Raw genomic sequence first — 15,799 nt, forward strand, 5'->3', positions numbered from 1 at the left:
ACCAATTCTATCTCCATTACTCATTACTGCATTAAAATCACCAAGGACCAGCCAACTATCATTAATAGACTGACTAATAAGCCCCATTTTTAACCATAACTCTCTCCTGATGGCTGCATTATAAGAACCATACACAACAGAACATAAGACCAACTTATTATCCCACTCAAGCTTACAGTGGATAAATTGACTATGCACCTCAAGAACAGTAACATTCATGATAGCTTTATTGAAAATGACCCATATCCTGCCCATATCACTAGAGCAGTAATTATGAATCAACTCCCAGCCAGGAATCTTTCTCTTAAACTTCATCCAAATCTTATCAACATTGCTTTTAGAAACTCTAGTTTCCAGGATCCCAACAAAACTAAGCCTTCTAGATTTTATCAAAGATATAATCTCAGACTGCTTAACTATATTATTGAGACCTCTAATGTTCCATGTGGCAATCATTTAATAACATTCATAGGCTTAGTAGGATTCCAACCTCTCCTACCTTCACCAATAACACCAACACCATTCTGATGCCTATGATTATCTTCATTAACCAGATCCTTATCCTGCAAGTTAGCTAGGACAGAGAAAATATTAGGTCTAGTTCTTGTTACCTCAGCAGCTATAATCCTTTGAGAATTAGGGGTAGTTGGCTTAATGACTTGCTTCCCTTTTGAAATAGTCTTATCCTTGGATTTCTCCTCTCTTATCACATTAGTATCAGTAATCTTAGTTATCACAACATCTTCTTCTGAGATCACTTTTTCCTTACTAACTTGATCTTTAGAGATTACAACTTTGCAATTGTTTTTGGAATGACCTAATTTGTTACATTTCTCACAAATAATAGGTCTCCGTTCATAGTCAATTCTCTGACTGAAACTATTTCCTTTTTCATCCTGCAGAATCACTCTATCTGGATATGGCCCTGCTGCATTCATTTCCACTAAAATTCTAGCAAAACCAAGCTTAGCCCTGCTTACTGTACATTGATCACTGTATAATGGAGTTCCACAAAAACTGCTAATCCTACTGAGCATATCATTTGGCCAAAACTCCCATGGTAATCCAGGGAGTTGAATCCATATAGGAACAGTTTGGATTTCAGAGGGATCCATAATCATCCTAGGTTGCCATTTTTTTAAAAGAAAAGGTCTCTGATCAAACGTATATGGACCATCTCTCAAAATCTTATCACAATCTGCCTCAGATTCAAACTCAAACAAAAACATAGATGAGTTAATCCTACTTACTTTGATTAAGCCAGAATTTCCCCATATGTTCTTCACAAACGCAGCAACTCTTGCAAAAATAGGTTTTAGGCCATAAACACAGCCCACAATAGCCTTATTCCATCGACATTCTTCTTTTCCAACCTCATTCGAATCAAACCTAACAATCCGTTCCCCATTGTTAACCACAGGAGGAACAAACTTCAATACACTATTATCACTTCTAGTGCGATTATCAGTAAATAATGCGCTCCAATTTCTAGGTTTTCCTTCGATTTCCTTATCTTCATTAACAACATTCTCCATTGTAGCCTCATCAGTCTCAACCGCTGATATCAATTCAGCTTCACCACATACTTCGTCATCTAAAACAATCTCACCTTCTTCAGCAATTACTTGTTCATCATTACCAGATTCAATCGCCTGAGTAACATTTTCATATATTGATAATTTTTGTATTATTTTATTAAAAAATAAGCACATGTTTAAGATAGAACTGTATTTTTGAAATTGAGAGAGTTGTGTTGCAATTGACATGACAACATCAATTGCATTAGATAATTTTTTTATTTTTGAAGATGGAAAATTTGTAACACTTTTATCATCTTATTCTATTATTATTCATTTTTTGTGTTGGGTTATAGATAGGACTTCTTATAAAAATATCTATTTTGGAAAACTCTTTTTATAAAAATGTGCTTTTTTTTGTTTTTTTTTACAAAAGTTTGCTTTTGGTAAATATTTGCTTGATTTTTTGTAAATTAAATTTTTTTTTTGGAAAAATAGAAATTAAAAAAACATATCTTTTTCAAAAAAAAATTAAAAAAGCATAATTTTGCAATATTTTTTTTAAAAAAAAAAGAAGAAGAGAGAGCATATATCGTATAATTTTTTCTTATAAATAAGACTGAATGACGTGGATTTAAATGGTATAAGCACTGGGTAGCAAATTGTTAGGTTGTGGATTCGTTTTCTTCCACAAGTGCTCTTCTTTCCCTAATTATATAAAAAAATTAATTAGACAAAAACTCTACAATATGTGAACTTAATTCTATTATTACGCTGTTATCTTCCATTTTGTATAATTACAATTTGTACCTTTTTTGTTTCATATTTAAGCTTTCTATTTTAGATAAATACGTTTTCATCTCCCTCATTTGTTCTTCAAACCATACAAATAAAAAATTGAAACTAAAATCAGCCGCCGATCTCAGATTTGCTGGTGTGGAGAGGAGAAGTGGCTTTGCTGGATGCTGTAACCTCGCTGAATCTGGTCGCTGGAAAGAGAGAAACGTCGCTGGCGTTGTTCGTGAATAGATGGCCGCCGTGTCGTCGATGCCTTGCCGGAGGAGGTAGATCTTGACACTTTCGTAAGAGTAGTAGCTGAGGAAGGCGATAATTCATTTCTTATGACTGCCGAAGGTGAAAGTCTATGGAGATGATGATGGTAAATCGTATAATGTCATTGACGAACCGCTCCTCCTACGACAGTTACTGATTTGATTGGAATCGGAATCAGAGAACGCCACAACTGCTGCTGGTGGAGATCTCCACGTCGCTGCTATCAGAAATGAACGCCACTGTCGCTGCTATTGGATGAGAAAATTAGGAATTTAAACATTTGTTTTAAAGGACAGGCCAAGTATTTTAATTTGTAATATTTATAATCAAGTTTGCTGGTGGTTAACCAATGATTAAGTAATGGATAACCAATAATTTTAAATTTTAAAAAAGACGATTTAGATTTTGTTTGATGGTTGCCGTTGTGGTGGTGAAGATGGAGGGGTTTATAATAGAATTTTCAACTAGTTTAATAGAAATGGAAGTTTAGATTTTTTAATGATTCTGTTTGTTGGTTAACCAATGATTTACTAATAGTACACCAATAATTTTGTTTGTAATGCACTGTTAGTAAATGTTGGGTCAACCATTGGTAAATTAATAATCACTTTTATTAATGATTATATAGTTAATAAATCGTTGGTAAACTTGAATTGTGTATTTTATACATACTGTACTTTTAAAATAAATTAATAAATTTATTTTTAGTACACTTTTAGTTAATCATGAGTAAACCATTGATAAATTAATAGTTAATTTATTTTTTATATATCGCTAAATTGTGCATTTAAAATATAAATTCTTTTAGTATCCTGTTAGTAACCTGTTAGTATACCGTTGGTTAGCTAAAATCGTATTTTTGAGATTAAAAAATATATTTTTAAAAATAACAAAAGTTTTTTTTACAAGAGAAAAGGTACAAATTGTATTTATCAAAAATAAACTTTAAAATCGTATTTTTTAGAATATTTTAATATTTTATAGGTACTTATCTAAAGAGGCAAAAAAAAATCTCTAAAAAGCCTATTCATTCGTGAGGCCAAAGTTAGGTAAGTAAGGCCACAATCTCCGCCCAAGCTGGTGGATATCAAAGTATGAAATAAGGTTTAGAAGTAGGCTTGGTTGGGGCTGGCCTATCTATAAGAATTGTAAGATCAAGGTACCGTTTGAGATGACATAACTATTCCACCCGTTATATTATTTAATTCTATTAATTAATCAATAAAACATATAGAATTAAAAAAAAATTATACGTAGTATTAATTTTAAAATTAATGTCATAAAAATTCACAAATTTTACATCTTTTCGCATTTTAATCATGCCTTTTAAAAATCGTCATTTTCATACACGAACAAACAATTTTCTCTAATTCATATACAGTTTAAAATCCGGTGAAAATTATTGAATTGACAACAAATAGTGACATGTTATAATTAACCAAATAGTGACACGTCAATAATTTTTGCCGGATTTTGAACGATATATGAATTCGGGAAAAATTGGTAATTGGTGTTTTTTTTGTCAAGTAGTTGGTGTATGAAAATGACGATTTTTAAACGGCGTGATTTAAATGAGAAAACGTGTAAACTTGTTGACTTTTTTTATAAAATTATCCCTTAATTTTACTGATTAATCTATTTATTCAAAAATACACTAAAGGTTCAAGTAAGTATTCAAATCAACCAGAAATTTTTCACTATATGCTAATAGTATCCATATATTAATATCATTTAACAATTTAGATCATTGAAATATTTAGATAAAGAATTAACTATTTAAAGGTTCAAGTAACTATTGAAATTAAGCAGTAATTATTTACTATATGCTGCTTATATCCATTAATTTAAATTAAGGTAATATTGATATATTAGATATAGAATTAAGAATTTATAAATTAAATATTTATACTTGTAAAAATTTAGTTTCATTGTAGCTTTTGAAAAATAAATAGATAACTTCCATATATATAATGATTAATTTCATTTAATGTATATTATGTATACAAAGTAATTTAACATTTTAATTTTAATGTAGAACAATAAATACCGAGTTGTTGACATTTGTTTTCAATAATTGAGAAGAGGGAGTTTCGATCTCATGAATTAACAGGTTGTTGTTTAACGCTTATATCGTTTGAATTATAACTCATTGGTATCGCATTGGAGAATTTTTTTAGGTAGACTCAGTCTATCACGTCATTCATAGGTTAAACGTATCATATTATAACACATCATTAAGATAGTAGTATTATCGTAATATCACCATTAAAAGGTGTAAAAAAATAATAACCGAAATTACGATAATGTCACTATTTTAAAAATATATTATAATTTAATACGTTAGTTTATGGATGACATAGTAGACTGAATCTATTTAAGAATTTTTTGTTGCATTATTAGCTTTAGGATGTGCGAAAAGGAAAGAAATCTCCATTACAATAAAATAGTCTAGAAAGAGCATAGGGACTATGTTATTATTTTAATTTTAAAAAAAATTGTCATTTCTGAATTGAATAGTATAACTTCTTTTATCTTAAAATTTATAATATATCCATTTTAAAATAATTTTTTTATGTATAAATTTTAAGTACAATTTTACCCATTTTATAAAGGGTTAATTGTAAATTAATACACGAACTTTACCCTAATTTATAATTACAACACAAACTTTAAAATTTGGCAATTTGGTACACCAATTTTCATTTTTTTTGTAAATTGGTACACCGAATTAAAAAAACACTAACGTAAACATTGTAATATACAACTACATGTTGTTATATGATTGGTCGGTGTATTAATTTGTCAAAAAATAAAAATTGATGTATTAATTTTTCATATATTAAAATTTGTATTATAATTGTAAATTAGGATAAATTTTGTGTATTAATTTACAATTAATTCTTTTATAAAAGCTTTATAGATTCGACTTCACCATAATGGATGCTTCACCAAATTAAAGTTTAAGAAAAGAAAGTATATCCCGCGGTATGATAAAAAAAGGAAAGTAAATCTCAAAATGTGAGTAGGGATGGCAATGGGGCGGGGTGGGGACGGGGAAGCCATCCCCATCCCCATCCCCGCGTCTATGGGGAATCCCCAGCCCCGTCCCCATTTAATTAATGGAGATAAAATCATCCCCGTTCCCATCCCCATGGATTCTCCATTCCCATGGGGATACCCGTTCCCCGTACAATTAAATATAATTTATAAATAATTTTATTATTTTCATAAGATATTTGAAAAAAAATCATTATAGAAAATACTATTACCTTTTATATATATATAACTAAATAGAAACTAATAAAAAATTATGTTAAATTATTTAAAATTATAAATAACATACTAAAATTTATAATATAATATAAATATACATAAATATAAATCGGATCCCCATGGGGACGGGGATGGGGATCCCCATGGGGTGGGGACTATACTCCCCGTCTCTTCCCCATCTCTGTGGTTGGAGAATGATTTTCCCCCATCCCCGTACCCATGGAGGGTAATTGGTGGGGATTCCCCACCTCATTAGGGGAGGGTCCCCACGGAGAACGGGAAATCCCCTCCCCATTGCCATCCCTAAATGTGAGAAGTTATATGGTAAGAATATAATTAGCTAATATGAGATATTTTAATTTTAAACCTTTTTCTTGCCTTTCATACCAATATATAGTAATATTAAATTTTTGTTAACTCAAATTATTTTATATATAATTTTTTTTCTATATATTTTTGGCCTTTTAAATTATTCTACTTCAAAACTTAGTACTAGTTATTTTTAATTATAATTTAACTTAACATATATTAAAAAAAACAATACATATATATATATATATATATATATATATATATATATATATATATATATATATATATACCAACAATTACAACTCGTTTGCTAAATATATCATGGTTTTAAAACTGTCACTTTAATCTATCATTTTTTAAAATTATCACTTATAGATGACGTTACGCGATGTTGTATATGTCAAGTAAAATAAGTTTTATATATGTATATATATACTATTGTATGTGATTTGACAAAAGGTGAAAAATGGACCAAATTGAAGAACTCTTTTTTTACAATAATGGTACATTTAGCCAGTGTTTTAGAAACCGAACCGGTGAGGCCACCGGTTTCCGGTTCAACCGGTTTAACCGGTTTAATAAATTTTAAAAAAATTGAAAAAAATTCTGGTTCACCGGTTTTTTACCGGTTCAACACCCGGTTTTTTACTGGTTTATACCGGTCCAATCCGGTTCAACCCAATCTAATTCGGTCCAACCAAAAGATCCGATTTGTTATATTTTCATACCGGACCACTGGCCGATTTGCGGTTCAACCGGTCAGACCGGCTGGTCCGGTTTTTAAAACACTGCATTTAGCAAACATAAATATATTTTATCTATCAAATATTATAACTTGATGATATATTTTATGTTCATTTTATAAATCGACAACAATCGCTAATAAAATTTTACTGAACAATTTGATTCATCAATTTTAAATTTTATACCAATTTCTTTTTTAAATTTTTACTCGGATATAATTGACACTAATCACAAAATTATTAGACCCAACTAGGACAATTTATTATTAAAATATATGTATCAATTTCATCATAATTTTAGATACATTAATTTATTTTGTCTTTAAATTTACATATAAGGTATATATAGATTTGTTTGCCCCTTATAAGAACATCTAAATATAGTACACAAAAAAAATTAACTTTATAAAGTTCAAACCAATCAATAAACATGACAAAATTACCCTATAAATATAGCAAAGAATCATACCCAATAATGCATTAAATTAACAAGTTAATTGAAAAATTTATCTAAATGAAATGGAGAAGAAGGTGATGATGATTATGGGTGTGATTACAGTATTGCTTGTGAGCCACGTAATGAAGAGTGTGCATGCAGTTTCATGCCCAGAAACCCTAACAACAATCGGCTCGTGCTTTCCTTTCCTGCAAGGGATGGGGTCTGCACCGCCCTCCTCGTGCTGTTCCGGCCTACATAAAGTAATCAGCGGTGCTACCACCGGAGATTTTCGACGGGAATTATGTGATTGTTTGAAAACTGCTGCTTCTTCCTATGGTGTTTTGCCTGATAAAGTAAAGCTAAGCAAATTCCTGACTTGTGTCATGTTGCAGTTCCTGTGCCTATTGACCCAAGTGAGGACTGCTCCAAGTATATACACTAAACCCTATTTCTTTTGTTTGTTCATCTGTTTTTTTACATCAATTACATATATATATACCTCACTATTACACTATGTTTTTTCAAAAGCAATATATTTTTTCTATTATTTCTGATACATTGTTGCATATACATATTCCGTTTGAAGCGTTAACATATACAAACCCATTTTAACGTATGCTTAAATATTGATTTATTGGACCATAAAATTTAATTTTGTTTCGGCTCTCAATGATAACTAAAGTTTTAAATAAAATTAAAACCAGTGAATTATAACTCAAATGGTATGAATGTCAGACATCAATCTGCTAGGTAATCTCCTCCCCAATTATATAAAAAAATCTTAAAATTCGAAGACTTTGTCATTTTAGCCCAATTTTAAACTTTCAAAGCGATTTTAACCAATTCGCTCCAATCAATTTAATAGTTTGTGTTCAATCTCATGCGTTCTCGATGCTGTCAAAAATATATTAATGTGGCATGGCCTAATGGACCAACAAATTTAAATTTTTTGATCTTTTGCAACTCTAAACAAAGCTTTAAACGCTGACATAGTTTTTGACAGCAATACATGCCATATGAAATTTGGTATACACTATTAAATTGTTTGGGGCGAATTGGCTAAAATCATTGCAAACATTTAAAATTAGGTTAAAATTGCAAAGTTTTAAAGTTTCAGTTAAATTTTTTAATCAAAAAATGTTTAAATTTTCTAGTTCATTAAGCCTTAAATATTTAATTGATTAAATTGAGGTTGCTAAGGTTTAAACTGTTTACCTTTTGATTCTAAAAACCCTTATATCATATTACAATTTTAGAATCAATTCAACCAAAAAATTAAACTATATATTATATGATATTCTAACTATCAATATTGTGTCGTCTCATCTCTAACCTTTAACTGACTTTTATTTCCCTATTTTGTGCAGGGTTGAGTAAAAAAATTGGCTAGTGCAATTGGCGTTGCAAATAAACCGAAGGAAAGGATGGCAAACATTCAATACAGATTCCTTAATTTCATATGTACTTTTATGCATGTGTATATTGAGATTATTTTTTAAAGTAATGAGATGATATGTGCTTTTTTATTTCAAATTCTCTACATATTTCATCCTGCTAAACATTCAAATCTCGCCCCTATAGTTTAAGTGTGTCCTAATTATTAAAATTGACTTAGAAATATGCAATGAAGATTGATTTTACCCCCGAATTTGGCAAAAAAAAATATCAATTAAATTCAAAATTGCAGCTTTAAAAAAACACTTTAAATTTAGTAGTTTGGCTCGTTTTACCCTCTCAAGGTGAAGTGACAATAAATGATTAAAGTATTATATATAAATTGGAGCTGATCAAGTGGTAAAATATTGATGAAGAATTTAAAATTAAAAAGATAAAACGAGATAAAATATCACTTTTTTTTGAATTACGAGCTTCATCTTTATTGATTTTTTATGCCAAATTTTAAGGATAAAGTGAATTTTTATTATAGAAATATATGTTTAACTTCTAATTTGATCACCACTAAATTGGATGATATTTTGAGTTTCATATTGTGATATCTATCATAAATTCGAATGACACAAATATCTATTATGAAATTTTACTAAGACCATTCTCCGATATTAATCCATCACAAACTTGTAAACCATCCGCTCTTCCTCCCTGATGGATGGAGTCTGTTTTCCGATCCGATAATTAAACCTGCAAAATAGGGTAAAAGCTAACTGACGGTGGTTGTCCAATTAATCCAATGTGTATATTGTAACTGTGTGTTTAGACAATATCTCAAACTCTTTATATAATAGTTGAATGCATACCTCGTAAATTTTGAAAAGGAGTGGGATTCCTATTCGGTAGGGTTTGATCTTAAATAGGAAAGAGGTTTCTTATTCAAGTAAAAATCTTATTCAGGAATATCAACCTTAACAAATTTATCTTTTTAAGGTGGAGTATGTGTCCAAATAGAAAAGATATTTCGTAATTGTAATATCCCGTAATTTTTTTTATATTTTTAGGATGGGTTTTCAAAAATAATTTGGAGCGTTTTTGGTTTTTGGTTTTTAGTTCGATTTATGGTTCGGTTAGTGGTCCGGTTCATTTTTGTTCGAGTTTTAGGTTCTTTAAACCCTGGTTCAACCAGATGGTTGAACCAAGGGAAATAACCCAGGTCTCATAAGAGACCTGAGTATTTTTTTCTCGCACAGTCTCGTACGAGACTGTGCCTGTCTCGTACAAGACAGAGCCAGATTTGGCTTGGTCTCGAACGAGACTGCAGTGTCTCGTTCGAGACCACCTCAGCTCTTTGTGGGGGCAGTTTTGTCCACATTTTTCTAACCTAATTAGCCCGTATAAAAACCTAACTCCTACACAAATCTGTTCTCCTCACGGCAAGTTAACCCTAGCTGCCATTCCCTTGAGATTTCGCTGAGAAATAACGTCGATTTCATCCTCCAAAGTTGCTGCTCCGGTAAGCTTCTTTGTTCTTCAAATTTCCAGATTTTGCTTATAATCTACACCTCTGAGTTTTTGATCGTTCTCTCTCGTTTCTAGATAGAAACTGATTCCGTTTGATCTCAGACGTTCTAGACTCGTATATCTACGATTCCCAACTTTTAGTTTGCTTAACGGTACGTTATCTTTTTTGTTATAGCCGTTGCTGTATCACCGTTTTCGAATTATTTTCAGTTTAGTTCTTAAAATCGATCTCTCCGTATTTTGATTCGTTCGTAGCCGTTTCTCAACCAAATTCAGAACCATTTCGTGCTAAACGGAGTAGACTCGATTCCCTACAAATCCCATCTTTAGTTTTCGCCAAAAGGTACGTAAATTATCTCGTTTCAGTCGCCGTTCGGTTATCGTTTTTGTTTGTCAAAGTTGTTCTTGGTTGAGCATGATTGCTGCTGATTCCTTCATGAGCTTCGGCTATGATTTTTTTTGTATTAGAAGTTATGAATCACTTTGTATGATTTAGGTCGTTATGGATTAAGCTCGGTTTTATGTTTGTTCCCTCGGTCCGGACGTTGTTCATCGTCCTCGGTTTCTCGATGAAATCATCACTGCCATTTTTTTTTATTTATCAAAGGAATGAGATTTTGATGCCTTAAGCTTGATAACCTTGATTATTGTCCTTGATATTGTTCTTGAATGGGATTCTTAATTGTTATGAATTGTTGATTTGGATTCTTGGATTTAGTTTTGGTTGTGGTGTTGTTACTGTGTACGTAAATTGGTTTGGAAATTGTATTATGTTCATGTTAAGATTTGTTAAGAAGATGATTAGGTGTCTTGTTGTGATTGGTTGATTTGAAATATTTTATGGCTAAAGGTTCAATTAAATCACTGAATTGTTTTGCATTAAACCTAGTGGGCTAATAATCACCCATGGCACCTCAATTTTAGGGGTACGGGCGCTAAACCCCCTGAAGTTTAAAAACGGGCGCTAAACCCCCTGAACTTTGAGGCGGCGCTCACAAAACCCCTTTTGGATGAAATATGACCAAAATACCCCTGGCGCCGTTTTTTCAGTCAACTGACATTTTAAAAAAAAAATTCTGACACTGTCATATCATCTGACACGTCAGAAATATATCTTAAAAATTTGAAAAATCCAAAATACCCCTAATTTAATTTTAAAAAAAAAATCAAACCAACCCAATTTAATATAAACCAATCTATCAACCCAAAAACCGACCCAACCACCACCCCACCAACCGACCCGTCACCCGACCACCGCCGGAAAATTTTCCGGTCATCTTCTCCATTTTGAAGATGACCGGAAATTTTCCGGTCATCTTTATCTGTTCCTCAGAGGAACAGATCGTCGGATCTGTTCCTCTGAGGAACAGATTCAGATCTGTTCCTCAGGGAACAGATCGCCGCCGATCTGTTCCCTGAGGAACAGATCGGTCTGTTCCTCATGTTGAGGAACAGATCTGTTCCTCATGTTGAGGAACAGATAATCTGTTCCTCAGAGGAACAGATCGGACCTTTAAATCGGAGAAGATGACCGGAAAATTTTCCGGCGGTGGTCGGGTCGGTCGGGTTTGGGTATTGGTCGGGTCAGTTGCTGGGTTAATTCATTAGATTGAGTTTTTTTTTTGTCTTTTTCTAAATTAAAGTAAGGGTATTTTGGGTGTTTGAAATTTTTAAGGTATAATTCTGACGTGTCAGATGATATGGCAGTGTCAGTTTTTTTTTTAAGACTGACAATTGACTGAAAAACGGCGCCAGGGGTATTTTGGTCATATTTGGAGCAAAAGGGGTTTTGTGAGCGCCGCCTCAAAGTTCAGGGGGTTTAGCGCCCGTTTTTAAACTTCAGGGGGTTTAGCGCCCGTACCCCTAAAGTTGAGGTGCCATGGGTGATTATTAGCCAACCTAGTGATTCCTTAAGTTAAATGTTAACTATTAATTAACGGATTCTGATTTGAATTATAATTAAATATTATGAACGATGGAAATTTGATAATTTAACCTAATATAATTACTCGGATAATTATATTTATTTCCAAATACCGAAATTGGCTAAATTACAATTTAGCCCTTGAATATTTTTATAATTAAATTAAGTGGTTTTTTTTGGTTGATAACTTTATATTTTGTTTTAATTATAAACAAAAGTGATTAATTTGATTTTAAAAATCAAATTGGCTAAAGTACAGTTTAGTCCCTAATTGGCTAAAGTACAGTTTAATCCCTAATTGGCTAAAGTATAGTTTAGTCCCTAAACTTTTTATAAACTTAATATGGTTAGATTTGTGGGTTGTAACTTGGGTTACTTGAAATTAAAGTTATTGAGTTCTGCTTTTAAAATAGTTTATTATTTTACCGAATTATTTTATAAATATAAACTCGGGTTTATATTTGGTAAATGTGTTGAGTCGGGTTAGACTTGGGTCACCCGACAAGTGAGGTTAGCTTGGTAGTTAATGATAACTCGGCTAACCCACTAATTGGATATTAATTATTATTTAAAGATTTTTAAATTATATTTGTAAATTGGATTTTAAAGCGAGAACTCAATATACTTGTATTAATTGGGCGTTTCTACCTATTGGGTATTTTTGTGTTGTTCTGGATTGTTTTATTCCGACGTGTTATTTGTGCTAGTCCTATGTGGCGTCTAGTACTCTCTAGAGTTAGGGTCTATTTTTAATAATTATTTTATATTGTCTAGACCCGACTACTCTTCGTGCTTCAGAGGTGAACCAGGATTAGTTGCTTGCCAGGTTTTCACGTGGATTAGCAAGCGGTGAGTTTATATCGCTATTTACCGCTTTATTAAGTAAATTGTATTTTGTATATATGTATATATTGTATAAACAGATTTCGAACTGTTTTCGGCATTATGGATCTGAATTGGAACGGGCTACTCGATGGGCATCATCGAGACTGTGTGCGCACCCGTATGATCATATATGGTATTTGAGGTAGGTTAGAGATACGTCTCACCTAGTGAGGGCGCCGGTGGAAGATACGTCTCCTGGGACTCACATGTTTTATTCGAGTGACAGTTGGGGATCGGTTATTGAGATACGTCTCACCGACACGACAATGGATTCAGTATATTGTGGTTTAGGGTTTCAATGCTTATCCATAATGATAAATTGCTTTACAAATGTTTTAAAAGTGTTTTAAAGGTTTTCACTTAATAAATGTAAATAGTTATATGAACTCATCTCAGTATATCTGACCCCGTTGTTTTCCCAATTTTTCCAGGGTTATGATTTTGAGCGAGTCAGCTGGTCTCCGATTCTTTATTTTCTCGGAGGTCTTATTTTTATTAAAGTTATTAAATTGATTTTATTCTTAGACCGCAGTAGTAATTAGAAGTCTTATTTGTCTAATACTTGTTATACAATTATTCAATTGATTTATATATTATTTAGCATTCTTATATTAACTTGGGTTAATATGTATTTATGCCATGTTGGAGACTCGCAGTTGTTCGAGCACTTAATATATAAATGTGATTATTATAAACTGCTAGAATTAGGCTGAAGTCTCGGTTGCCCCCGAGCATTGGTTTCTTGCAGGTTTATGTACTTATATGGTTATCCGCAAGACTTGCTACGGGTTTTGGTACAACCATACCCATACCCTATCGCCGGTCTCGATCCATGAAATTGGGTCGTGACAGTAATTCTGATTTTGGGCGAATCCCTCGGGCAACAAGCTTTATCTGAGTCTTCAAGGGATTCTGTCTTATCTTCGTGATTCGGTCTACTCCTTTAGGTAAGGCGAATCTCTTAGTCTTAGATTCGGTTCTCGATATTATTTGGCTTTCAGCTATTTGGGTGAAAGCGTAATATCATCATGGAGGATGAATCTTGTGTGATTCGCCCTTATTGTATGATAGAATTCAATAGCTATCTCTAATTATAAATAAACAATCATAAAAAAAATTAAATATTATAATATCATAAACATTCATTAATTTCTTATAAAAATGACGCGCAAACTCTGTTGCTTGAAATAATCACTTTGTTTATTCCTTACTTGATATTTATAATTTTTAAGTTTTCCGCAAAAAAAAAAAATGAATCAAAATCGAATTGAATTGGGAATATAAGTGGAACTAAAAAAATTAATCAAACCGACTGATTCAGTTATAAATATCTAAAATTGTTAAATAAATCGGTTGGATTTTAAAAATCCAAATTTGTAATTTTGCTTTAAACGGAATTCACAACCCTAGTTTTTTTTAGAGAAATACAAAACAAATATTATTACATTTACAACATTTGATATATACGAGTATTTATAAATATTTACAAATTAATGAATTATACGTCATTTACGTTACCCACGTCGTTTATGTTGAATACATCGCCTACAAAATTCGCCATTATAGTGTAACAATACCACAACCAACGTTTTTAAAGCTTGTAGCCTTTTCTTGCAAACTCAAAGTGCAAACATTGCCCTTTCAGAAATTTCCAAATAATATCTACCATTTTATATTTATGGGGAGTTAAACCCAAGAGCTCTCACAATCCTAGTTCAATGAATGTCTAGCTTGTTTACAAACATATTTTCATTTAAAAACATTTAAAACACGTAATTGATAGACAAGTTTTAGACGTCATTATTTGATAATTTTTATATAAAATCTCGTACACGATGAATCACAAATTTGGAGCTAATTATGGTGAATTGTATAAAAGAGTTTACAAATTCAAAGCATGATTATTTCAGTTTGAAATTGTCATTTGCCAAAAATGCATTAATTTTGAGATCACCAAATTATGATTCTCAGAATTTAAAGTTTAGATTAAAACCGAAGTCATGAGCTGAAATAAACAAATTCATCATATGATGCATAGTCAAATTAAACTACTATAAAATTAATTTAAAAAAAGTTAATAATATAAACACATTACAATATTATCATATAAATATATTTTTTGTAAATTTTAAACATGATTAGTGATTTTTTTTAATTTATATATTGTAATTGATAAATAAAATAAATAGATGAGTGAGTTAGGGTTAAATATAATTAGATGGGTAAGGTTTTCATATAAAATTTAAAGGGCTTTTCTTTATAGATTTATTATTTTTATCTTTTCTTACCACCTTTCAAAACAAAAATTACATTTTATAGTAGCTTTTTTTTAGCTTAATTTTTTTAAAATATTTTTTATACTAACTGTTATTTTACATCATTTTCTTTAATTTTTTTTGCTTATTATATTCATGCACTTATTATTTATAAATATTTAATTTTTTTTTTTTCAAGTACGATGTCATATTTCTCGTCAGTTAAGATCAACTAAAGATGAAATAAACTGGATCATAGTGCTAGCCAGTCGTGCAAGGCTGGCATAAAAGTTCATTATTTAACAAAACAAATAATATTAAATAACGAGCATGACGAAAATTTCTCATTAAAATATACAAAAATAATGTGAAAATATATAAGTGGCGAGGATTGTCTAATTCATTACCTTAGATTTTACCAATTGTTGGATCAGAAGAAATTAATACGGTGTATAAGAAATACATTCATGACATGAGTTTAAGAT

The 15,799-nt window shown here is 31.2% G+C and overlaps 1 protein-coding gene across 1 annotated transcript; it reads left to right on the top strand.

Moving 5' to 3' along the window:
* Positions 1 to 7,417: 7,417 nt before the first annotated feature.
* LOC126657253 (non-specific lipid-transfer protein-like) lies at positions 7,418 to 8,727 on the top strand. The gene is made up of 2 exons (XM_050351920.1): positions 7,418 to 7,766; positions 8,705 to 8,727. The coding sequence occupies exons 1-2, from the start codon at positions 7,418 to 7,420 to the stop codon at positions 8,725 to 8,727; spliced, it is 372 nt and encodes a 123-aa protein (XP_050207877.1).
* Positions 8,728 to 15,799: the final 7,072 nt, after the last annotated feature.

The sequence above is a fragment of the Mercurialis annua genome, linkage group LG7, assembly GCF_937616625.2.
Source record: "Mercurialis annua linkage group LG7, ddMerAnnu1.2, whole genome shotgun sequence".
Taxonomy (NCBI): domain Eukaryota; kingdom Viridiplantae; phylum Streptophyta; class Magnoliopsida; order Malpighiales; family Euphorbiaceae; genus Mercurialis; species Mercurialis annua.

Excerpts from the sequence above, each read along its gene's own strand:
- LOC126657253 (XM_050351920.1), top strand. The coding sequence starts at position 7,418 with ATGGAGAAGAAGGTGATGATGATTATGGGTGTGATTACAGTATTGCTT. Across the intron at positions 7,767-8,704 it reads CCAAGTGAGGACTGCTCCAA|GGTTGAGTAAAAAAATTGGC; the intron begins GTATATACACTA and ends TATTTTGTGCAG.